The sequence below is a fragment of the Aristolochia californica genome, unplaced genomic scaffold, assembly GCF_029961685.1.
Source record: "Aristolochia californica isolate CCGP_79_NKW_82.1479 unplaced genomic scaffold, dmAriCali1.0.hap1 SCAF_2, whole genome shotgun sequence".
NCBI lineage: Eukaryota > Viridiplantae > Streptophyta > Magnoliopsida > Piperales > Aristolochiaceae > Aristolochia > Aristolochia californica.
Window position 1 is genome coordinate 3737494 of NW_027181881.1, and position 26216 is coordinate 3763709.

The 26216-nt window shown below is 36.9% G+C and overlaps 3 protein-coding genes across 3 annotated transcripts; 1 reads left to right on the plus strand and 2 right to left on the minus strand.

The window, feature by feature from the left end:
- Positions 1-332: 332 nt before the first annotated feature.
- Positions 333-9869, minus strand: LOC137955705 (proteasome subunit alpha type-5-like). Its single transcript, XM_068802783.1, has 10 exons — positions 9734-9869; positions 9505-9573; positions 9332-9413; positions 9161-9241; positions 2446-2559; positions 2222-2323; positions 1731-1789; positions 1324-1426; positions 1048-1113; positions 333-767 (listed from the first exon to the last, which is right to left on the minus strand). The coding sequence occupies exons 2-10, from the start codon at positions 9516-9518 to the stop codon at positions 675-677; spliced, it is 714 nt and encodes a 237-aa protein (XP_068658884.1). The 5' UTR covers positions 9519-9573; positions 9734-9869; the 3' UTR covers positions 333-674.
- Positions 9870-17640: 7771 nt separating this feature from the next.
- LOC137955624 (pentatricopeptide repeat-containing protein At1g19720) lies at positions 17641-20710 on the plus strand. The gene has a single exon (XM_068802643.1). The coding sequence runs from the start codon at positions 17751-17753 to the stop codon at positions 20550-20552; it is 2802 nt and encodes a 933-aa protein (XP_068658744.1). The 5' UTR covers positions 17641-17750; the 3' UTR covers positions 20553-20710.
- A 223-nt stretch (positions 20711-20933) lies between these two features.
- On the minus strand, positions 20934-24639 carry LOC137955625 (DNA repair protein RAD51 homolog B). The gene is made up of 9 exons (XM_068802644.1): positions 24489-24639; positions 23328-23472; positions 22821-22931; positions 22631-22722; positions 22389-22483; positions 22176-22289; positions 21821-21950; positions 21163-21284; positions 20934-21069 (listed from the first exon to the last, which is right to left on the minus strand). Exons 1-9 carry the CDS (start codon positions 24585-24587, stop codon positions 20946-20948), a joined length of 1032 nt encoding a protein of 343 aa, XP_068658745.1. The 5' UTR covers positions 24588-24639; the 3' UTR covers positions 20934-20945.
- Between the last annotated feature and the right edge of the window lie 1577 nt (positions 24640-26216).

Here is a 26216-nt window from a genome sequence, read left to right on the forward strand (position 1 = left end):
TCACTGAAAAAACGGCAGCATAAGTTATGTTTCTTCCTTTTCTCTAGGTCTGACTCGTAACATCCATAGAGGACCAGGTGCGTTTGCACCCGATTTAACCGGTCTAGTCCAGGTTTTATTTTCTTAGTATACCTATAGTGAATTGGACTATAGGTAGGATGCAAAGGTAAGGACCGGACGACCAAAGTGCACAAAAATGTTAAACCACTATAAATTGGGTCCACTTGAATCCAATTCGCCTAACCAATTGATAACATTTCACACTCACCGTCCACCAAGAGGCAGTTGTTCAGTTAATTTGTCAGTCTTCAATCTCTCGGTCTGGAGTAGGATACATGGAGGACATTCATTCATCTACAGCAAAGGCGTGACAGAGACTACTCATCAACCAGGTTACAATATTGTATCTAGTTATCAGCATGTTAATAAAAAAAGTGCTAGTTGTAAATGTCAAATGCTGCCAATCAGCAATTGATATTTGTTCCGCCACAAAGCCTGTAATCTGATTTCTATCCCATAAGATTCGATGAAAATTTTTCCGCCCAACAATAAAGAGTTCCGTAATTTTAAATTCTCACAACTGAAAGAGTAAAATGTCTCTGCCCCAAATGCTTGTATGTAAAATGTCACATTGAAGGGGAAAAGAGAGAAATTGATAACTTTTCTCTCTCTAATCATAGGCGACTAATGACAGCCTCTACTTCAGCAGGAGAATAGAGATGGTACGTTGGAGCGACCTTTGCAATATCAACATTATTTGGTGTCACCTGGTCATATAGATGAAACATGCACTCTATAAGATAAAATGGAATGCATGAGAATTATTTTTTTACATAGGAGAAAACTGTTAATAAGAATTGTTTCAGAAAGCAACAAAGACCCAATTTCGTAAGTTAATGACACATTCCTGTGTTAAAAAGCCATGAGCAAGAACTAGCCAATAGTATAAACCGATCAAAACACAGGAATACTGTATGGTCCCATATTTTCCTCAAGCAGATTTAAATGTCTACTGAATGTACAATGAGGCTGAGATTAACTCTTTACCTTTTCCTCCATGACTTGCTTCAGGATGGACAGGGCTATTGTTTCAGCTTCTAGGAGAGTAAGGTCCTGAAAAATACACAACATTTTCTTCCATTAAAAGTAAACATACTAAATTTGTCCGACCTGTGACTCCTTGACTCAGAAGAGAACACGTGGAACCAACCAATATGACTCCTAATCTTCACTGATTCATAAAAGAAAGTGATGAAAATATTCAACATTTACAGTAATGCAACCATAATTACGGATCTTGGAAAGAAATCAAGGCATAATCACCTTACTGTATTGCTCCTGCAGAGAGGTGTCAGCACCTTCTGAACCAGAGCCTATCGCCTTTGCATTGCACTGCCAGAATGTCCCAGATGGATCTGTGTAGTATCTGACGAAACCACAAGATTCTTTTCAAAGACAAACACCTTAAGGAGCATTGCATAATGAAATACTACATAATGCAACTTCTGATAAATGAGTACCAAAATCGTATCAAAGGCCTAGCTTCCAATCTACAGGGATTTGACCACCACAAATTTAAACAGTATTTTAAGGTCACAACCTTCTCTTCTTGAGGGCCCCATTAGTCAAACTATTTCTAGATTGGACCCAACTCCCTTCTAGTAAAGCTATGCATGTTAATCCATGATATCACTGAATACTAAAAAGTGAAAAGACTCGGGGAAACTTACAGGCTAGGGCCATTTTCATCATGACCAGCAATTAGAAGAGACACCCCAAAAGGTCGAGACTGTGATATCAAGAAGTATAACCCATCAAAAAAATTGAAATAGTATCTTTAATTATATGCTTTGAATACAAAACCAAGAATACTAGCATAATTGGTCCCTGCTAAATTATGGCAATGGAATGGTCCCAAAAGGTTCCAGAACAGAAAGATAAACAAATGAACATGGTTGAAAGGGAGCATTCAGACTAATTGTAGCCTAACATTTAAAGTTTTGTACCAGAGGCATTCGCACAAAGGCATGCTTTCTTTACAATTTATGGTTGCCAACTATGAAGGTTGCAACTATGTTGGATCATGCACTTAAGATGGAAAAATATGAAATGAGAGCATGGAAAAAAACGAGTTAAAAAATTATAAGAAACATAAGCAATAAATGTGATGATTACTCGGAAGGCAAAGGTGAACTTTTATTAACAAGAAGCAAAAAACAACCATTGATTCTTCGTCGCCTTCACCAAATCGGAGAGCAAGATCACATAATGCTTGTGTGGTAGATTCAACAGTCATTGGCTCACCATAAGAGAACCTGTGATTCTGAAATAAGAACAAAAAGTGAAAGAGAAGAAATAAGATACTAACTTCTCAATAAAGTGTATATCCACCGCAATCCATGTGTAATATACCTATCAACAAGTTAAGAAGAAAATGAAAAATACCTGAGTTTCAACACGTGCATGCTCAACCAAGGTCCGAGCATCAGCAATAAGGCCACTCATAGCGCACCCTATGTGGTCATCTATCTCCATAATTTTTTCGACACTGCTAGGCTCCTGAAGAAAAGAAAAGAAAAACAAAGGAAACAAACGAAGAATGAAAAAAATGAAAAAGTGACAAATAAAACACCAACCTCAGGACTTTGAAAGTGTTTCAAAACCAATAATGCAAAATGCCATAATATTCCTACAGTCATAACCAATTCAGACTCACTCAATGCCAACGTGAACTTCATGCAATCAAAAGGAAAAATTATAAATAATATGAACTAGGATCTGCATCTTAAAATCTCTTCGCTTTCTATTTCTTTCTTTCTTTCTTATTTTTGTTCATCAATTTTAATCTATTAGACTCCTTGAAAGGGTATTTTGGTCATTTCACTCGTCCTGTATGCACCTTGGAAGTTAGCCATAGGCTAAGTGTCATGTTAGAAGTATTAGTTTCAAATTTGGTAAAGTTCTGAGTAATAATCAAAGAGATTCAAGGGTTTAAGTTGAAAGGGTATTTTTGTGACTTGGCAAGTTTTCACTAAAGTGTGATTAGTAGGAGAAGGGCTCGATTTCTGCCCCTGATTTGGAGGGCTCACACACTCTTCTCTCTACCTCTCTCTTTCTTCACAAAGTTTACCTTTTTACAAAGTCCATTCAGATATTACTCCTTATGACTAATTGTTATACTAACCCACAGAGAAGCTGTACTATGATGGAATAGGACCTCTAACATACCCAATGACTTTGCTTCAATATGAAGTGCAACCAATAGACCAAAATAACCAAGGTACAGATGTGGTTGAAGAAAAGGGGCATCAAAAGCATTAGCAATCACAACAGCATATATATGCGGTAACTAACCAGAATTCAAAAAAGTTATAAAACTCAAAAATATGTGTAGATTCTAGAGCTTTATCGGCAATAAGCAACACCTTGCAACATCATTCCATGTGCAATTATGATGACAACAATAACATTACAAAGTTCAAAGTTAACAATAGCTTTGATACCATGTCCAAGTCGGATCCAGGTCCATCCAAAATTACTAGCAGAAGTTAGAAGCCCATTTCCAACGAATAACTACATGGCCTTTCCTGATAATACTCCACAAGGGATATTCCTAATTACACTCCCCCTCAAATCTAGGCCTAGACAAACAGACAAGACGCCATCAGAGCACGTTCAGTAAGGGCCATTGCATTATGGACTCAGCTATGACTGCCCATCAGATTATGAACTTCAAGAGGATGAAGAATCCGAGACTCATGCTTAAGTTTGACCTAGAAAAAGCATTTGACTGCATTAATTAGCCTCTCCTCGAGCACATTATGGAAATGATGGGGTTTGGGGGAGGTGGAAGTTTTGTATCAAACAATGCATCTCCTCGGGTAGCTTTTCTCTTCTACTCGCTAATGGCATGGTTCTCCTCAAAGCCTAGAATGTATCCGTCAAGGTGACCCTCTCTCGCCACCTCTCTTTGATTTAGTTGTTGAGCATCTCTATGCTCTGATTTATGCTGCCACTAGAAAATGCTGGTTGAATCCAAGTGCCGAGTCCCTTGTCTTGATTATCATCATTCTTCAATTTGCCAATGACAGCTTATGTTTTTGTGAAGGCTCCATGAACCAACTAATGAAGTTAAAGGCTCTTTTGGGGTTATTTGAATTAACTTTTGGAAAAAAAATTAACTAGTGAAAGTCAAGTATCATTGGATTCCATGCTGCTGATGAGGATATGTGGACATTCGCAACTACATTGGCTGCTCTATTGCGTCGCTTCCAACCACCTACCTCAGCCTTTCCCCTATTTGACAAGAGACCTGAGAAACGTCTTTGGATATTGATTATTGAAAAGATTGAGGATGTTTCTTGACCTGGTTCCAGCGACGAGACGGTTCCCCACCTCCTTCTCCATTGCCACTTTTCCTGAAATGTTTGCACCAGCACTCTCCGTCAAATCGGGCTATAGTTTTGCCTCCCAGGCAATTTTCTCAGCACTAGTAAACTCATTCTAGCAATTGCCTTGCCCATATCCCTTGGGCTCTTTGGAAGGAGGGAAACAACAGAAGGTTCAACTGTAAATTCAGCAGTGCAGAGGACATTTCTTGCATCATCGCCGGTCATGTTTCCTCATGGCTTTAAGCACCAATTGGTGTGCTTTAGTGAATATGTCAGCCCCCACTCGTCCCCCTACTAGCGTTGCATAGAAACCTCCTTAGCCTTGTTTGCTCAAGCTTAACTTTGATTGCAGCGCTCGTAGCAATCCAGGCATTATTGGGTATGGTGGAGCTTTCACCACACTCATCTCTTATACTAGATCAATGGGTATTTTTTAATCTACTTCAGCCGAGCTCTTCACCCTCTTCCAAGAGCTCATCACATTCCGTGATCATCTCAGTGGCCCTCTCATTATAGAAGATGACTCTCAAGTGGTAATCAATTGGTGCTCTTCCTTTATTGACGCGCCCTAGAGAAATTGGGCTATCTTCCACAACATTTCTGAAATTGACACCCTTTTTCACTGTTCAAGGATTCATGTATCTCATTCAGCTAATTCTTTAGCTGACTCGCTTGCCAAACAAGGAGCCTCCCTCCAATCTCTTGTTGTGAAGGGAGGGCTCATCTAGCAAGCCTTGTACATCTTGTGTTTGCTTAATAAATTATCCATTTCTCTCAAAAAAAATTGAAAAGTTTGAGGCTCGTCTCTCAAGATGGAAGGGAAAACTCCTATCCAAGGCCAGCAAGTTAACCCTATTTAACTCATGTATTGCAGGGCTATGCATGTACTTCATGCCCTTCCTCCCATATCTGGCATCCATGAGAACCAGTATTGAGAAATTAAAGAAAAACTTCCTCTGGCATGGGGCTTATGGGAGCTTCAAGTACCACATTGCCTGGTGGAGCGATGTTTGTCCCCCAAAGTCTATAGGGGGACAAGGAGTTTGATCGGTAAAAGATATGAACCTCGCACTTGTTCTTAAAAGCTTTTGGCGTCTAAATACAATGTCAAACCTTACGTGGAAGCATGCCTTTGACCAAGTTGAATTGGAGTGGTAGATGGTGGCTGGAAGGGAATCCTCGTCGAAACCTTTCACTTTTATAAAGATCCATTTACCCTTTCCTTCCTACCTTCTCAAAAGGTATTTGTCACTATGTGGGAAATGGGGAGAGCACTCGATTCTGGATGGACGAGTGGATTGACAGCAAGCCCCTCTGGGACTCCTTCCCTCATCTGGTTAGTCTGGTTGAAATCACCTCAATTGCTAAGTCTCATAATGTGAGTGGTAGTTATGGTGGTTGGGACTTCCACTTCAAAGGAGGTTTAAAGGACAAGGAAACTGTTGACATTTTCCAGCTCCTTCCCATCCTTCAAAATGTCCGGCTCCGTTCTCATTAGGAAGACAAAATCATCTGGACAGCTGAAGCGAATGGGACTCTTTCCATCTCCTCGTAATACACCATTCTACAGGGATGGCATACGGCTCCCAATCATTGTGGCTTGGAAACTCTCTCGCCCTTCGAAAGCCCACTTCTTCCTTTGGAGTGCATTACTTGGCAAAATTCTTACGGTTGACAATCTCATGCGTCGAGGCAACACTGTTCCAAACACTCTATGTGACCTTTGCGATGTTGTTGATGAATGTGTTGACCACTTCCTCCTCCACTACCCTTTTTCATGGCGCTTTCAGCTCACTTCCTCAACAAGATTGATCTCTCCTTTTGTGCCCCAAGTTATCTGAGTATCTTCTACCAATTCAGTAAATGGGCGAGCCTCCCAAAGTATGGAAAAACGTTTGCTATCTGCCATCCTTGTTCACATTCCTCGGGAGTTGTGGCTCGAGTGGAACAATCGAAGGTTTCAGCATTCCAAAGCCTCTAAAGATGAAATCATTTACAGAACTACCGGCTCCACTGCAGCCTGGCTGCGTACAAGGGCGAATTCAGAAGTCCTTTAGCCTCCCCATTTTGCGATAATTGATGCCTTATTGCCCTTCCCCCCTGGTGTCACCCAAACTCAACTTTGATGGCAATGCTTTGGATTTTTTGGGGCCAGCAAGTGCCGGAGGTGTTTAGGGACCATATAGGGCAGATCCCTGTCTCCTAGTCTAGGTCCGTTGGTCTGAGATTTTGGCACTTAAGGCTGAACTCTCCATCTTCTCAGACTTCAGTGTGGACTATTCTTCTCGGTGCCTCTGGGTTGAAGGTGAAAGGTAGTTATTGGTTGGGTCTCCTCCTCAAAATCATGTATACTCAAATAGCCTAGTATCCAAAATAGGTATTTTATCTAGTCTATATTAAAACCATTCACTTTATTAATTTATAGAATACAACTATACTTCATACAATAATATATTGTATAAATATACTAATAGATAATGTGGTAGAAAGAACTATATGAACATTTTTACTATACTGGTGATTCCATGTTGCACAATATTAATGGGCCCAAGTGAACAGCTTTCATAGGCATTTCACTTTCACCATCAAATTTGCGATCAAAGCCTCTCTGGAAAAACAACTGTAAGAAACTGAGAAGTTTGAACAGCATTTCAAAAGAACAAATGCACACTTCAGAGGCAATGTGCAGTTGACTCTCTTCCAACCAAAACCATGAAACGACATAAAAAGCAATTGGAAAAAGGGTTACGAGGGGAACTATGTATACTTATAACAATGAGAAAATTAGGTTATAATTTTTTGCACGATCAGGGATAGGGACCAGAATCATAATCTCATGGCTTTAAGCGCTTTTAGTAATCATCTGTATAGGAGACAGACAACTCAAAGAAAAATGCAGATCAACTTCTAATTAAGCAAGTTGCCTTTCACAAATATTTCAATTCTTGAAATATTTTTTCTATTCTGGAGAAGAAAAGCTAAGCAGATAACTGGAAAAAAGTCAGTGCACTTTCTTCCAGTAGTAGGATAAAAATATTAGATAAACTTACAGTTTACAATGACAAAAGAGAGAGAGAGAAAGAGTTGTTCAACGAACAATCTTCAGCATCTTTTCAAAACCCCAATCTCCCCATACCCTTTCCCACCCATTTCCAATATTTCATCTACTTTTGACAATAAAAGCCAAATTGTTTAACTCCAAAGTTTTTTTGCTCAGCTCAATAGATAAACAAAAGTTAATGTAAAAAGAAGTAAAAATAATTTCATAGAATTACATTCTCAACCATAGATGCCAACAAGAAATATAAGAAATGCTTTAAACAACCCAATGGATATTGAATGAAAATTCTGCATGATAAACATTTTTGAGTAATTACCTAGTGACCATAAGAATTGCTACTTTATACTATAATTTGTCATCAGTTCACTCAACAACAAAGATAGAAGTTCATACGAAATAAGATTTGAGAGCACAAAGACATGCGTATGTAACAGAGTTCCCACATACCGAAAATTAGCACACATAGCAAAGCAGGCATGTAAAAAGGCTGGAATATTTTTTCAACAATTTAACACGCAAATGCTTCTAATAAGATGCTTTCAGACAGAGGGACAACCAAAACAGACAGGCATCTTAAATAAAGATGTCTGTGTGCTGTGCATTGCTTTTCTGTACCATGATCTTTTTAACCAAATTTATAAAAACTATAATCAACTTAAATCTTAGGCAAGTTAAAAATAATATATGGACCAAACAAAGTAGCTGACAAACTCCACTAAAGCCGAGACCAAGAAATCTGATACTCACAAAAAAAAAAAAAAAAAAAAAAAATCCATTGCAACATCTCTAAAGTAACTTCACATACTGGTTAGACATCATACTATCACTAAAGTAATTTCACATTACTGGTTAGACATCATAGTATCGCTAAAGTAGCTTCATATTACTGGTTATACATCATACTATCCCTAAAGTAACTTCATATTACTGATTAGACATCATACTACCACTGAAGTAGCTTCACATTACCGGTTAGACATCATACTGTCGCTAAAGTAACTTCACATTACTAGTTAGACATCATACTATCGCTAAAGTAGCTTCACATTACTGGTTAGACATCATACTATCACTAAAGTAACTTCACATTACAGGTTAGATGCTAAAGTAACTTCACATTACTGGTTAGACATCATACTATCACTAAAGTAACTTCACATTACAGGTTAGACATCATACTATGGCTAAAGTAACTTCAAATTACTGGCTAGACATCATATTATCGCTAAAATAACTTCACATTACTGGTTAGACATCGTATTATCGCTAATGTCACTTCACATTACTGGTTAGACATCACACTACCGCTAAAGTAACTTCATATCACTGGTTAGACATCATAGTATCACTAGAGTAACTTCACATTACTGGTTAGACATCACACTAAAAACTAAAAATTATATGCACTTAATCTTAATGGCACTGCAACTTTTCATTATTATAATCAGCAATGTGAAATGACCATAACTCCTGATGGGAGCAAAGGCCTACTAAATTTGTCAACTATGAATCTATATTCCCAGCATATGCCCAACTTCCATAACAAAACTGACCTTGATTAAAAACCAAAGTCCCAGGAAACTATGGTTTTAACATGTTATTGATGACATAAACAAACAAAAACAGTCCAGCATAATGGACATACGGTCTAGTGGTGTAACTCTCGCTTCATTCTAAAATAAAATTTAAAAAAAAAAAAAATACAGACCAGTAAAGGTGAAGTGATTCGCTTTTCAACAGCAAGAACAACTCCATCCTCTGTTTTCAAACCGATGGCAGTGGAACCCAACTGCAATAAAATCAAATTTCCACATTAAACGTAAAGGATGCACAATACAACTGCCTTATACCAACGTAGTGAAGGATAATAGTCATCAACCTTGATCGCCTCTATAGCATACTCGACTTGAAAAAGTCGACCTTCGGGAGAGAAAGTATTAACACCTCTATCATATTCGGTTCTTTAAAAAGACAGAGAAAAGGATTGTTAAAAAGACTGCACCCAGATGTACCTAATAAATGAACCCTAGATTGAAAAGGAAATGCTCTCACCTGGTCAAAAACATCCTGAGCTTGTTTGAAACCTTAAAACCCGAATAACTTAGTAGATACCAAAATCAACTGAAAATTAAAAGGCCAGGAAATTTTAGTAAATCCAACACAGTGGAGAGAAATTCTCTAAAGGGATAAACAAAATATGCAGATCTGACGAAGAAAAGATGCACGAAAAAACAAAAGTACGATTACAATTTAACTACTTCCCTTTCTTTCTTCCTCTTACCTGGATTGCATACGAAGCAACCCCCCTTCAGAACGAAGAAACTGGTCGTCCGAAGTGCAGACTTTCGAGAGCGGCTCGCTAAACCTATTAAAATCTAAAAGGGAAGCGACTTGAGAGAGATGCACTAGAAGCGTCTTTTGGTAATAAAGACATTTTGTATTGTTTAGGCCGAGCCGGGCACTAGCCCTAACCTAAATTTCGTAACACTCCTCGAATGTCTAGCTTGAAGCTTAAGTATTTGTTATCCTTATACTCTTGTTCAAACTGTGTGAGAATCTCATGAGCAAGTGGATACCATCAGATACTATAGGCTTGTTATTTAAGTATTTGCATAATAGTAATAAAACATTATATGATAATAGAACTCATGCAATGTTACATGAGTTGGAATCACAATAGGTTGGCTCATGTGGGGGTTAGGTTTGAGGAAACTTTAGAAAATGTCCCTACCCATTTAATCATGTTTGCCTTACCAAAATTTGTTTTATATTGGCATTTTATGTTATAATTTGAAGTGATTGTTTTATATTGTTTTCTCACCACGTGTCATGCCACTAGTTTTAGTCACTCTTACACCCTTTATATGCAAACTAGATAACTCCGTACAAAAAGTAGGCTAGTCGACCTTCCTTCTGTTCAAACAAAAAATGTAAAAAAAAAAAAAAAGATAAACAAAGTCTTGAGTGTAATGGAAATCCTTTGCACATAATCGAGGTGATTTACATATGTTTACAAAGCCTATTTATAAACAAAACAGAGACAAACCTTTCTTATCCTTTATTATACAATACCGTATGAGAATTTGCCACATAACCAAGATAAAATCTATCATTTTATTCAAATTCAAATGAGCATTAGCATGCATGCCCTTATTTGTTTCAAATAGCCCTATCTTAATCTATTTGGATAGGTTCTAAATTCAAATTTTGAATTTCAAACAAAATAGTCCACCAACCAGACTCTACACCTACTACCTACGAGCACTTTTTGCAAAGTGCCTCACCATGTTAAGTTTTGGAGCTCAATCAACGCCCTATGCTAAGTCGGTACGTGGATCCACGATATATTAATTATTGTTTAATTAAAGGTAGTTTGAAAACTTTACTCTTATATCGCGGTTGCCCTAATTTTCTCTTTATAATTGAGGGGCACCGTTATTAGAGTTTTATCATCACCTAGAAGGAGTTGGAGTTGTAGCTCGAGAGAGGTTAGAAAAAACACTTGTAAGTGTGTACGATATCTCTTGTAAATTATTTTATATTTATAGTAAATTACTGCAGCAACGAAAGACAGGACGTTGTCTCACTTTGAGGCGAACCTGTATAATTTTTGTTGTTTGTTTTTCCTTTCTTCCGCGATTATTATTATTACTCTTGTTAGTTTGGAATTAGAGCTTTGGTGCATGATTGAAAGCAATGGATGGTGGAGAAGGATCAGAACTTGGAATCAACAAGTTCAATGGTATAGATTTTGCGTTCTAGAGCATGCAAATTGATTATCTTTACAGCAAAAAGCTGCACACACCACTTTTGGATATGAAACCAGAAAGTATGAAAGATGATGAGTAGAATCTCCTCGATAGACAGATGTTGGTAGTAGTCCGGTTAACACTATCGAAGAACGTTGTTCACAACGTGGTGTCTGAGAAAACCACAGCGGGGATGATGAAGATTTTGTCCGGCATGTATGAGAAGCCTTCCGCAAATAATAAGGTGCATCTCATGAAAAAACTCTTCAATTTAAAGATGACAGAAAATACATAAGTGGCATCGCATTTGAATGAGTTTAGTACTATTGTCAATTAATTGACCTCGGTTCAGATTAAATTTGTTGACGAGCTTCGTGCTTTAATTCTTTTGGTGTCTCTGCCAAATTATTGGGAGCCTATGAGGGTTGCGGTCAGGAACTCTGTTGGTAATGGGAAATTGATATTTAATAATGTCTGGGATACCATTCTTGTAGAGTAAGTTCGTTCAAAGAACTCTGGAAGATCGTTGACATATAATTCTACCCTATGTGTCGATACTAAGGACAAGAACTTCGAGAGGAATTCCAATAAGGGCCATTGTAGAGGGAAATCAACACCGAAGAAGGATGAAAAGAAAAATGATGTTGCAAATGCGATTACTGAAGAAGTACAATATGTTTTACTCTTATTGGTTGATAGCCTTATTGACTCTTGGGTGTTAGATTCAAGAGTTTTTTTTTCACACTATCGTACATCTTGAGATCACAAAGACTTATGTTGTTGGAGATCACGGGAAGGTGTATCTTGTTGACAGAGAACCTTTTGATATTGCTGGTATTGGTAATGTTAATTTGAAGATGTCAAACGGGTCAGTGTGGAAAATTCACAAGGTGAGACGTGTACCAAAACTTATGTGTAATCTAATCTCAGTAGGGCAACTTGATGATCAAGGTAATAATGTGACTTTCAATGGTGCTACCTGGAAAGTCACTAAGGGAGCCATGGTTGTTGAACGAGGAGTTAAAACAGAAACTCTGTACTCACTTCCAGTTGTAGAGACACAGTTGCAGTTGTTGATGTTGTTACTGATTTTGATTTGTGGCATTATAGGCTCGGTCACATGAGTGAGAAGGGAATGAAACTGCATTATGCACCTAGCCAATACTACCCAAAAGATCGGTATGTTAGGAGTGGAAGGCATAAGTACTTAACCCCAGGACCCTAACATCACACCCCGCCTGACTCGAGCCGATGACCTCGGCGGCTCACTAGTCGTAGCACTCGCGTGTTGTCCACCCGGCGTGGAGATGATACCTCCAATGCCGCTGCCGCTGCACTCGGGATTCGAAGTCGAGACGTAGCACCTGCTCTGATACCAGATGTTATGCACTTAGCCAATACTACCCAAAATACTGACCTGTTAAGAGCGGAAGGCGGTACTTAACCCCAATACCCTAACAAAGTGCTTCAGTCCAAAGGGAAGCTACCATGGTTGAAAATTGTACATAACAGTTTATGTGAAGGCTAAATTGTTGGCAAGCAGCAAAAGGTTAGCTTTTCTAAGGCTGGAAAGGAGCAAAAGATAGAAAAATTGGAGTTGGTTCACACAGATGTGAGGGGCCTTCAACTGTTACTTCCCTTGGTGGTTCTAACTACTATGTAACATTTATTGATGATGCAAACAAAAATATATGGATTTATTTCTTGAAAAATAAATATGATGTTTTTGATACATTCAAGAGATGAAGAGCAATGGTTGAGAATGAGACAGATTTGAAGGTGAAGTGTTTGCAGTCAGATAATGGGAGAGAATACACAGATGGTGATTTCAAGCGATACTATGGTGATAATGGAATCAAGATAAACAAGACTATTCCTGGAACACCTCACCAAAATATTGTAGCAGAGAGGATGAACAGGACCTTGAATGAGCATGCTAGGAGCATGAGATTACATGTGGGATTGCCAAAGATGTTATGGTTTGAGGCTATTAGCACCACTGCCTATTTGATCAACAAAGGTTTTTCAACACCACTGGATTGCAAAATACCAGAAGAAGTCTGGAGCGACAAAGAGGTAAACTTTTATTTCTTGAAAGTTTTTTGTTGTGTTTCTTATATTCATATTGATGTTATTGTTAGAAGTAAACTTGATGCTAATCTAATATATGTTTCTTTATTGGCTACGGTGGTACCGAGTTTGGTTATCACTTATGGGATGACCAAAGTCGTAAAGTTATGAAGAGCAAAGACGTGATCTTCAATGAAGGTGTCATGTATAAAGATAGGTTGAAAACAGAGTTTGAGAACACAAGTGATGAAGCCAAGAAGTCTACAGTTATTCAATTGAGAGATCTTCCAGTTATTGAGTTGGAGAATATCGCTCAAGAAGACTCGAAAAACATACCTCCAGAAGTAAATCAAGACATTTCTGTGACTTAACTCAGGAGATCTGCCAGAACTAGCAAACCACCACAGAGGTACTCCCCTGCACTAAATTATATTTTATTGATTGATAAAGGTGAACTAGAGAGTCATGAAGAAGTTGATGAATCAACCAAGTGAGAGTTGGACATGACGGATGAGATGGATTCACTGTTATTCAAGCAAACATGGTAGTTGACTGATTTACCAAAAGGGAAAAAGGCCTGGCAGAATAAATGGGTGTACCGAATAAAAGACGAACATGATGGCAGCAAGTGGTACAAGGCAAGACTGGTGGTAAAAGGCTTTTAATATAAAGAAGACATTGACTACACTAAGATTTTCTCTCTAGTAGTGAAATTGACTACTATTAGACCAGTGTTTAGACTAGTGGCAAATGAAGACTTGCACGTAGACCAGTTGGATGTAAATATAACCTTTCTTCATGGTGATTTGGAGAAAGAAATTTACATGATGTAGCCACAGGGTTTCAAAGCACAAGGGAAGGAGAAAATGGTGTGCAAACTTCAAAAGAGCTTGTATGGTCTTAAACAAGCTCCAAGACAGTGGTATAAGAAGTTTGACACCTTTATGAGTAGTAATGGTTTTTTGAGGTGTCAGGCAGATTATTGTTGTTATGTGAAAAACTTTAATGACTCCTATATCATTCTACTGTTATATGTTGATGACATGTTGATAACAGATGCTTGCAAACAGGAAATAGAAAGTTGAAAAGGGAGTTGTCCAAGAAGATTGCAATGAAGGATTTGGGTGCTACAAAATAAATCCTTGGGATGAGGATTACTAGGGACATTGATGTCTTGAAACTATCACAAGAAGAATATGTGAAGAAGTTGTTGAGCAGATTCAACATGAATGATGCAAAACCAGTAAGTACTCATTTGGCTAGTCACATTAGGCTATCTAAGGAGCAGTCACCTTTTACAAAGTAGGAGCTTGCCAACATAGCTAATGTATGCCATGGTGTGCACTAGAACAGACATAGGGGAGCAAATATATGAGTAATCCAGGTAAGTAACATTGGAAAGTAGTAAAGTGGATTCTCAGGTATTTGAGAGGCACTGCAGACTCTGCCTATGTTTCAGAAAGTTAAACTTGGGATTACAAGGCTATGTAGATGCTGACATGGTTGAAGACATTGATGGCAGGAAGAGTACCACTGGATATGTATACACATTGGGTGGTACAACAATTAGTTGAGCCTCTAAGTTGTAGAAGATAGTTGTTTTTTCCACTACTGAGGCAGAATATATTATTGTGACTAAAGCCAACAAAGAGATGGTATGGTTGTAGTCTTTTTGGGAAGAATTAGGTCCCAAGCATGGGAAGAATGTGTTATATTGTGACAATCAGAGTGTTATTCATTTAGCAAAGAATCTCGTTTATCATGTCAGAACAAAGCATATACAGGTGCGTTATCACTTTATCTGATCAGCTTTGGAGGATGGAGTCTTAGCACGTGAGAAGATTCAAGGAAGTCAGAATTTGGTTAATATGATGACAAAGACTGTTACGATTGAGAAACTGAAGTTGTGTGCAACTTCATTTTGACTTCTCTTTGAGGATTGAGAAGTTGTTGTCATTGCAGAAGAGATATTGATAATGGATTAGTCTCCAAGTGGGAGATTGTTAAGTTGTGGACCCTAATCAACGCCCTACACTGACTCGGTACACGGATTCACGATATATTAACCGTTGTTTCATTAAGGGCAGTTTGGAAACTTTACTCTTGTATCGCGGTTGCCCTAATTTTATCTTTATAATTGAGGGGCGCCGCTATTAGGGTTTTATCATCACCGAGAAGGAGTTAGAGTTGTAGTCCAAGAGCGGTTAGAGAAAATACATGTAAGTGTGTGCGATATCTCTTTTAAACTATTTCATGTTTATAGTGGATTACTACAACGGTAGAAGACAAGACGTATTCTAGCCTTGAGGCGAACTTGTATAAATTTTGTTGTTTATTTCGTTTTTGTTTTTCCTTTCTTCCGCGATTATTATTATTGTTCTCATTAGTTTGAAATTAAGGCGTTTCATTCCTAACAAACCATACCCCCCTGCCCATGCACCTGGCCTTCTTCGCTTGTGCAATTTCTGCTCAGCCTCATGCGCATATGCAACAATTGTTGGCTGCAAGCGCCCTTACTATTGTAGTTGTGCTTAGACCTTGGTTGTTTCGTGTTGCTTGAGGTACCTGAAGGTGTTGTTGCCCCTGTGCAATCATCTTGGTGATTTATGTTTGTCATACCACTTTAGAAATCCATTTTTGGTAATATTGTTAGTATACTTATTTTTTGCTGTATTGATCTGTTTTTGCCTATGGCACATCCGCCTATGTATCATGCTTCCATAGCAATAAAATAGACATCTTCATCACGTTGCCCCATAGATAGGCTACAACCTCCTCCTCAAACTACTAATGTTCAACATCCACTTGTCAAGTCGCTCCTCTCTCTAGCAAGTCCCGCCATTTCACTAAGTACTCCTTGTAAAGTGGCATGGCCCTTCGTCGCACCTCCCGATCAGCAATGATGTAGTCAACCTATGTGAGGAAAAGTGGTGGACACATCTAAGGCACTCATAGTTCAATGGTTTATAGATATAATCTATGATTTTTCTCATCTTTTTATTCTTCATTTGCAAAAATGGCAATGGAGAATTAAATTTTTAGTTTTCTTTATTTATTTGCTACAATTAGAATGTTCTTATAGCATTACCATTCAATGATTCTCCTTTTTTTTTTAATTCTTTAACGTTGATGTGGTAAATATTTTTAAATTTTTACTATTAAACGCTCGATTTTAATTTTTGTTAGCCTTTCTTATTTTACTGTAAAGTCCATATATGGACACCACCATGACTGCTCTTCTTATTTCTTTTTTATTCGACAATCTTTTTCATGTGAGGTAATCAATGGGCAAACCTACTCCAACAAATCAATATGCTTCCAAATTACGTAAATGAAAATAAAATTCAAGGGAAATTGTTGCAATTTCACTAGTGGTTTTACCCTATTATTATTGAATAATATAGTATTATGTCATAAAGTAATACAGAAATAGGGGTATTTTCATCCAAAAGACTATAAATCATAAATTTAATAATTCTGATTTATGAATTGTAAATTTAATACAATTTAACAAAAAGACTATGAATCATGTAACATAATGGTAGATTTAACATCCATTAATATATAACCTGTAAATTATGAATTCTTGCTCGAACAAGGAACTTCACCATTCCCGAATACCGATCTTTGATGAGTGAGTTATTAGTGGATATCTTCTTAGGGGTTAGTGCAATGGAAAGTGAAAGTGAATTATTTTTTTGTGTTAATGTGCTCAATCGAAAGTGTTGTGTAAAGTATTTTCTTGTGTTTAGTGTGCATAACGAAAAATTTAGTGGAAAGTGGAGAATAAATTTATTAATAAAATAACGTGATAGATTTAACTTTATTAAGATAGTTTTATTTAACTTTTTAATTAACAAAATAAGATAAATGATTTCGAATATTTAAATAAAAATAATAAATTAATCAAATATAATAAAAAAATAAACACAGTTATTTTTTATAATGTCCAGATACTTAATCAAATTCTTACTTTTATAATATCTAAATTATCGTTCTTAAATTAGTAATTTAATATACTATTAGAAGACATGAATATAACAAATAAATAATTAAAGTATTTTATTATTAAAATAAGATGGATTTGTGTTTAGTCTAAATTAATACAATAATTGTAAAGTAAAATAAAATACTAATTTAATTAATTATCAAATATATAATACTTAAATCAAAATATTGACTCTTCATCAAATTCTTACTTTAATCTCCGGAGATGGTCGAAAGGCTTCAGCAAGACGTCTCCTGGATCTAATTCCAGAGTCTAACGTAAGAGACATTCATCTCTGGGTTAGTGGGACCAAAGTGAGCAGAAAGGAATTTTTAGTTCCAGCCTCTTTCTCATGGAAAACTCAGTTGTTTCATACAAATCTAAACGCTCGTTACATATTTTACTCGAGCGTTAAGTCTTATCCATTCCTATTATTCGATCCAGTGGGAGCGAAAAGGGTTCTGTAGTTCCCATTTTCTGTTGGCTTTTTGATGGAGTGCTCATTCATTTTCTCCAAATCTGGACATCCAGTTCACGATTTCTTCCTTGAAGAAATCCCAACGGTTGTTGCTTCAAAATCCCTCAGATGTACAACCTTGTTTACCAAAACATCCACCCCGAGAGCATCAAAACTGCTACTTCGTGTTGTGTCCTCTAAACAGGAAAAACCTATTACTTTGCCAGAGAAATCTATCAAACCGACGGAAATTTTCAGAGAAGAAATCCAATCAGAAACTCCTAAAGAATCAGGCATAGACAGGGATCTGCATCTCATCGAATTGTGCCAGAATGGTCAACTGAAAGAAGCTGTATTAGCTCTAGAGTTACTCGCTAAAAGTGGGTATCAGGTGAGGCCCGGAACTTATACCTCATTGTTGCAGTCTTGCATCGATTTGGACTCTATCCATGAAGGACGTAGAGTCCATGCTAGGATCAGTTCTGTTCGTGACTTAAACCCTTTTGTCGTAACCAAGCTTATAAGCATGTACGCGAAATGTGGCAGCTTGCAAGAAGCTCGTAATGTGTTTAACGAAATGCTCCAAAGGAACCTCTTCACCTGGTCTGCCATGATCGGGGGTTATGCCCGAGAGCAAAAATGGGAAGATATAAGTGAGCTCTTCCTCTTAATGGTGGAAGAAGGCGTGGTTCCAGATGCGTTTATCTTCCCCAAGATTGTTCAAGCTTGTGCAAACTTGGAAGAAATCAATACAGGAAAGGTGCTACATTCCTTCGCAATCCGCTGTGGATTATTCTCATATGTGCATGTGGGTAATTCTATACTAGCTATGTATAACAAATGCGGAGAATTGGACTCTGCTTTAAGTATATTTAACAAAATGGCCGAGAAGGATCTGGTGACTTGGAATGCTATGATATCTGGGTACTGCCAGAGCGGGTACCACCACAAAGCTTTGAAATTGTTTGAGAGAATGAAGGTTGAAGGAACAGAACCAGGTTTAGTAACGTGGAATATACTGATAAACTGTTACAATCAATCTGGAGATTGCGATATTGCGTTAGAATTGATGAAGAAGATGACAGAGTCTGGTATTACTCCTGATGTGTTTTCTTGGACTAGTATCATTTCGGGCTTTGCGCGAAATAACAGAAAAAGTCAGGCTTTGGATTTGTTTCGAGAAATGTTATTGGTAAGAATTGAACCCAATGGAATGACTGTGGCTAGTGCAATTTCAGCATGTGCCTCTTTGAAAGCTCTTAGAAAAGGGACAGTGATTCATTCAGTGGCTTTTAAGGTGGGAGGTGCAACCAATGTGCTTGTGGGAAATGCGCTGATTGATTTGTATTCCAAATGTGGGAAGCTGGAAGCGGCTAAGAGGGTCTTTGATAGTATCTTAAAAAGGGACGTTTTTACTTGGAATTCAATGATTGGAGGGTATGTGCAAGCAGGTTATATTGGTAAAGCTCATGACCTATTTGTGAAAATGGAGGATTCAGGGGTGCGCAGAAATGTGGTCACATGGAATGTGATGATCTCTGGCTACATGCAAAATGGAGATGAAGATCAAGCCATGGAGCTTTTTCATGGTATGGAACAGGACGGGATTAAACGGAGTACAGCTACATGGAATTCACTAATCACTGGCTCAGTTAGATATGGAAAAGAGAACAAGGCTTTGTCAATATTTCGTCAAATGCAATCTTTTTCCATTAGACCCAATGTAGTTACTATCATAAGTGTCCTTCCAGCTTTCACCAATCCAGTGGCAGCACCCAAGGTGAAAGAAATTCACTGTTATGTAATACGAAATGATTTCATTTCTGATGTCCCAGTTGCAAATTCACTGGTTGATACTTATGCCAAATCAGGGGATATCTTGAAAGCTCGATATGTTTTTGATTGTTTACCATTTAAAGATCTTATCACATGGAACTCAATGCTCTCTGGTTATGTTCTTCATGGCCAACCAAATTCTGTTATAGATCTTTTTGATAGGATGAAGAAGGAAGGAGTCAAACCCAATCAGACAACTTTTACTGCTCTTATCTCTGCCTGTGGTCTTGCCAGAATGGTTGATAAGGGGAAGGAGGTCTTTTTAAGCATGACAGAAGAGTACCAAATTTTGCCAGGACTGGAGCACTATACCTCCATGGTTGAGCTGTTGGGACGTTCAGGAAGACTGAAGGAAGCTACTGATTTTATTGAGAAGATGCCTGTGGAACCTGACTTTGATATTTGGGCTGCCATGCTGACTGCATCTAGGATGCATAGCAATGTCAGCTTGGCAATCAATGCAGCAGAAAATCTTTTTAAATTGGAACCAGGAAATGGCTTGTTTTATAACATGTTGGTGAGAATGTATGGTTTAGTTGGGAGAGCAGATGAGGCACTGTTTCTGACTAAGCCAAAGAAAAGAAACAGAACAGCAAATATTGGTTTTAGCAGGATTGAAGTTAACAACGGAGAGTATACCTTTTTCACTGGTGATCAATCAATGCCTAACTCAAGGGCTATCTATGACCAACTGGACAGCATGGAGAAGAAAATAAAATCAGTGGGATCAGATTTTGTTAGTACTCAGGTTACAATGGAAGAAGAGGAAGAAGAAGCAAATTTAGGAACCCATAGCGAGAAATTGGCTGTTGCCTCTGCCCTTATCTCAACACCAGCTTTTCAAAGAATTTCAATAACTAAAAACCTTAGAATGTGCATGGTTTGTCATAGGTCTGCCAAACTCTTGTCTTTGATATATGGGCGTGAAATCATTGTGAAAGATCCACGGTGTCTCCATCATTTTAGAAATGGACACTGTTCTTGTGGGGATTATTGGTGATACTCATGGAGACTGAAAAAGAATGTGAGACTGCATTTTTCATTACAAGCGCTGACGAGTAAAGTGATCAGTCTGATACAAGTTCACAAAGCTCGGAGTATACTCTAGACAATTTTTTCGATAAGAAAGAAATCAACATTATTTTGGTTTCTGTGACGTTAACAAGCGACAGTATTACGAGTAAGGCTACTTAATACAGATGCCTTTTACACTTACAAACAGATTTAGATGAGCAGAAAAGATTTTAAGACACAAATTACTACTCATTGCTATACAACTTGCATAATGGTGGCTGGGAACACTACTTCCACTTACTGTTATCAAAATATGCACCTCAACTGCAAGAATCTTACTACTCAGACACCAGAAGTGCCTATGATGAAAAAAGCCAAATCAGTCCTTAGCATCAGTAACGCCTTCTGAAGATATCTGAAACCGGGCTTCAGCTTCTGGTAAACAGGGAGAGCTTATCACTTTGCAAATTCTCTCTTCGCCTCTTCCTTTGCGGAGGGCAAGCCTGATTTGGATAAAACAAACCCAATTGAAGAGGAGAGAAGATGAAGGGGAATGTGAAGAGGTAAAGACAAGGCTAGGTTTTGAATAGACTAACCTTGTTGTAGAAGCATGCGCCATAATATTTCCACCAATTGGCTTATTTTGGGGCCCAGCAAACATTGCAGAGCCATCAACTTGGGCAACAACTTGATTGGTAATTACTACTGCCACACCAAACTGCATTTGTAGATAATATTTGTAGGAAGAGTTAGAACATGACAAGGTAGCTGAAGAGTAGGAAGATTACAAGGTTGCTAGCTGAAGAGATTAGAAAACGACTGGGTTTGCTGTTCCAGGAGTACGAAGAAAATTTTATTGATTTATCAGTTTACTTTTTGTTAAGACTGATTTGTAGTATCGCTAATTCAGCACAAGTCTTTTTTCCCCTGGTTTCTCTTCCTTTTTGCTCAAATCATGACGCCCCGTGTAGAAACCAGAAGCAGAAAGCTTCATAAAGATTATAAAAATGGTTGCCTTCAACCCATTAAGTTAAACCTTGTCACAGAAATTGAACGGCAGCGATAATAATTTGTAGCTAAAGAAACAAACAGATCTAGACTTGAAGTGACCAAAACAAGGTGCTTTTTTGTGATATGCGATACTGATTAAACCAGAATCAGGTCACAAGAATTGAGTTTGATGTCACTTTAATTAAAGAGAAGAACAAATAAAGAGAAAAACAAGAAAAGAAAGTTGACAAAAGATACACTTGCCTCATCAGCCAATTTCTGCAGGCTCCTCAGAAATTTGGCAAGATGCATTTGCCTGGCTGAGAGTTCTCCTCTACCTGAAAAATCTGTTCGGTACAAAGCCGTTGCACTGTCCACTATCATAAGAGCAAACCTAAGCATGCAAACACAAAATAATATCAATACAAAGATTACTTTAGAAGTATAATTAAAATCAAAATAGTGTAGATGAGGTATATTAGAGCATTGGCCATATTTTAGAAGTCAACAATATTAAATTCATGTCGAAATTTTAATCCAGATATTACTAAAAAAAATTCAAAAAAAAACATTACAACAACAAATTTCCTGAATTCTTTTTTCCTTTGAAGGAACATACCTAGCTTCCACCATCATGGAAGCTGCTTCCAACAGAAGCCTTGACTGATGATCAGTGTTATATGCTCTAGCATAAGCAACATTCTCCAAAACATCAGCTGCGTTCAATCCAAACCTGCAAGTTATGGCCATTTACCATGTTTTTTTATTAACTACAACTATAGGCTGTGTAAATGGCAGGGGTGGAGAACATTTATCAGACTTTATATAACACCTGTCTGCAATCTGTAAGAGTCTCTGTGGCCTAAAAGTACCCTCAGCATCTATGTACAAAACTTTTCCCTCACCACCTCCTTGATCCAAGGGAAGCTGAAATACAAGTAAATGCAGTGAAAGTGAATAACGAAATCTAAGAAACAAAAATCTTCAACTGCTCTAATATCTTTTTGGTAGAAGGAATGTGCAACTTCTTGATGAAAAATAAATCATATCACTGAATAAATGAAGAAGACTTACTTGACAAGTGACACAGAGTGTGTGACACAACTGAGTCTTCCCAGATCGAAATTCTCCATAAATTTCAGTAATGGATCCTGTCTCAAGCCCACCTGTCCATTATATTTTAAACATTAAACCTCAAATGCACTACATGCTTCTCTAGTGACATTTAACAACAAAGCATACTCCAGTATCCAGTGAAACTAACCCTCTAATATTTTGTCAAGCTCCCTCGAACCTGAAGTGATCTGAATAATTTCAAGCCTCTGGGCATGGAGCTGTTTTGCACTAGTAAAACCCAAAGGAACCAGCTTTGAAGCTGTCAACAAAGAAATTAAATCAGAACCTATTTTAGTGTGTACGTGTGATAAAAACTAATTGCCAGAAGGCAGCCTTTTAGATAGATAGATAGATAGATAGATAGATAGATAGATATATAGAGAGAGAGAGACGGATACAGAGAGAGAGAAAGAGAGAGAGAGAGAGAGAGAGAGAGGGAGAGGGAGAGGAGGAGAGAGGGAGAGAGGGAGAGAGGGAGAAGGGGAGAGGGAGAAGGGGAGAGAGAGAGAGAGAGAGAGAGAGAGAGAGAGAGGGAGAGGGAGAGGAGGAGAGAGGGAGAGAGGGAGAGAGGGAGAGAGGAAGGGGAGAGGGAGAAGAAGAGAGAGAGAGAGAGAGAGAGAGAGAGGTTAACAAGTTAACAAGAGAGAAAATTTGCCTGCTTCAATAATTTTGTCAACTTTTGCCTCACTAATTCCTTTGATTTGCAAAAGATCCTTCCTGGGAGAATAGGCAACAGACTCTACAGTGCACAAACCAGCATCTTTGAGCTTTTTCACGTCAAGAGCAGCTATACCAGATGCCTTTGATAGAGTGACAAATGAATCTCAATCACGAGTATCATCATAATAATTAAGAGAAAAAAAAGTGTTCAAAACTCAATACAACCTATCACTCATCAAACAATTAAAAGAAGCAAAAGAAATCAAAACCCACTTCTCAACGTCAGAAGAAAATCCTGATCAACATTTTGTAAACGTCTCACTCAAACTTATGAAATTGAGTACCATAACATATAGAAAGAATAGTGCAACGGGGCAAGAATCCCAAGCAAAAAAGGCATTTCAGCCACAATGAAAATTAAGCCCTTTTGAAAATAAAGGTACTTCACATCACATACAAAAAAACTAGAATCTTAAGATCTTGCGAACATATCTCCAGGACAGAGGAACAGGTTGAAGTTAATGGAGACTAAAGACCAGTAACATGAAAACGAGTAAAACCAATATCCAGTGGAAATTATCAAATAAACCCATTTCAATGCAACTGTAAACTTACACAAAAATAAGAATACGTTATTATTCCTATGCGCAAGAATTAAATTCTAAAAGTAGGCAAAGATTATTGACCTAATCAACCTATTTGCCAATAAAGACGATCAGAGAAGAAATAAAGAATTGGCATTAGAATCTTGAACTAGCTCCACATAAAGTTCAACTAAATCATTTTTTCAAAAAAACTCATTAAATCACAGATCCCCACAATGTCGAAGGATATTGTAGAACCAAGAACGATAAATGGAGCAAGCCCAGATTAAGCAATAGCAAGACCAACCTACGTGCTTATACTTATAGATAAGACGGCAGCACAAAAGAAATCGAGGTAGTGCTTTTTTCTTCACGAAGCAAAGCGAGCAATACCCATGAAAGAAAATACCCACCCCAAAAATATTAACAATCAATCGACCCATGTTAAAGCAACAGGAGAGACAGTTGCAAATATATAAAAGATGGGATCTTAGTCGATTCGCTTCCAGCAATAAAGAAGAAAATCAAATGTCAGTCTAAGATAAGAGAGAAGAAGAAAATTTTTGGAGTACCTGTAGCTGTTCAACTGGGCAAGGGCCGTGTTGCATCTCTTCCATCTCAGACCGTTCTTCGGCCATCTTGTGGTGTTTCTGGTGCTGCAACTGATCCATGCTACCTAGAGAGAGAAAGGAGGGGACTGTGGAGGGCGACCTGGAGAGCGGTTTTTCGAAAGGCGAAAAAAAGCGCCAAAACTTACGATGAATCAAAGTGCACCGACTCTTAAAGATCGGGGAGGACTAAGGCACCGGTGAAATGAAATTTTTTTTTTTTTGTTAATGTAACCTTATAGAAAATGCAATGAAATATATATTTTTGTTAATATAACCTTATAGAAAGTGTTAAAATGAATTTATTAATATAAAATAACTAATAAAAAAAGGTACTTATGTAATTCATGGTCACTCCAAATTATTAAATATTTTTTAAAAAACAAAAAAAAATATTTATCGAATTAATTTATCAAATTAAATAACATATTATATGTAAAATAAAATAATTTAATTTAATTATATATCTACTAGTATTTAAAATTGTAAAACATAATTTTTATATGATTATGAATTAATTGTAAATGATTATGAACTTTCTAAGTAATTTAATTAAATGATTATAAAATAATATGTTTTGTTTTACATAATAATCATCAACTAACATATAATAAATCCATTAACTCAAAATAAAATAATATTTACTCATAATTTAAATAAATTATCAAATATTAAAGTTACTAATTATAAATTATTTATGTTATTTAAGTAATTAATAAAAAATAGACATAAATAAAATAATAATTTAATTTTTATCCATAAAATTTTCTTATATCATTGATAAAAAAAACTTATTTACGAAAAAATATAAGAAATAAAATCAATGATAAAAATTGTTTATAAATAATTTATTTATAAAAGCACAATCAATGATAAAAAAAATGTTTATAAATAATTTATTTATAAAAACACAATCAATGATAAAAAAATAATAATAATAAGGAAGAGGTAGAATTTTAGATTTCATCATTTCGTGAAGGAACTAAGATATCTATATTCCATGGGTGAAGTAAATTCCACACCAACTTTCCGCGGACACTAATATAATTATCAATTAAAGTAAATGGAATTCACATTCAATTCTAACTTCCCAAGTGCACTAACAAGACCTAAGAAAGATTTATAAGCATATAGCAAAGGTTTATCTCAAGTACAATGCGTGCCAACGGTTGTCTAACACAACCCAGACAATTAAGCCTTATTTTCTTAAGATTTTTTTTTTAATGCAATCTTATAGAGGTTGGGACTCAAAGACACAATAATAACAATGTTATTAATACTTTCTTATAAAATAATAACATTTTTTTATTGTTAATTTATTTATAATAATAGCAATAAATGTTTATTTATGGCAAAAAAAAAGTTGTTTATTTTTTATTTCACTTTCTTCAAGAAAAATCTTAAGGTGTGTCAAATTTTCATAAGGTAAGAGTTTTCATAAAAAAATAATTTTTTACCATGTATCAATGAACTTATACCTATATTTTTCATTTTCGATTTAAATTACCATGCATTGATCTTCTATAACAATAGCCTCTAGAATCATTTACCCATTCATGATTAGAAACCGGTAAATAAATCTAGAATCATTTACCCATTCATGATTAGAAACCGGTAAATAAATGCTACACACAAACCCAAATCTGCATTGGTCATATGAAGCAACAAAATTTTTTCAAGATAAAGTAACTG

Excerpts from the sequence above, each read along its gene's own strand:
- LOC137955705 (XM_068802783.1), bottom strand. Across the intron at positions 1,790-2,221 it reads AAGGCGACGAAGAATCAATG|TCTCGACCTTTTGGGGTGTC; the intron begins GTTGTTTTTTGC and ends TTGATATCACAG. Across the intron at positions 1,427-1,730 it reads GATGAAAATGGCCCTAGCCT|ATACTACACAGATCCATCTG; the intron begins GTAAGTTTCCCC and ends TGGTTTCGTCAG.
- LOC137955624 (XM_068802643.1), top strand. The coding sequence starts at position 17,751 with ATGGAGTGCTCATTCATTTTCTCCAAATCTGGACATCCAGTTCACGAT.
- LOC137955625 (XM_068802644.1), bottom strand. The coding sequence starts at position 24,587 with ATGGATCAGTTGCAGCACCAGAAACACCACAAGATGGCCGAAGAACGG. Across the intron at positions 23,473-24,488 it reads GCCCAGTTGAACAGCTACAG|GCATCTGGTATAGCTGCTCT; the intron begins GTACTCCAAAAA and ends ACTCTATCAAAG. Across the intron at positions 22,723-22,820 it reads GCTTGACAAAATATTAGAGG|GTGGGCTTGAGACAGGATCC; the intron begins GTTAGTTTCACT and ends TATAATGGACAG.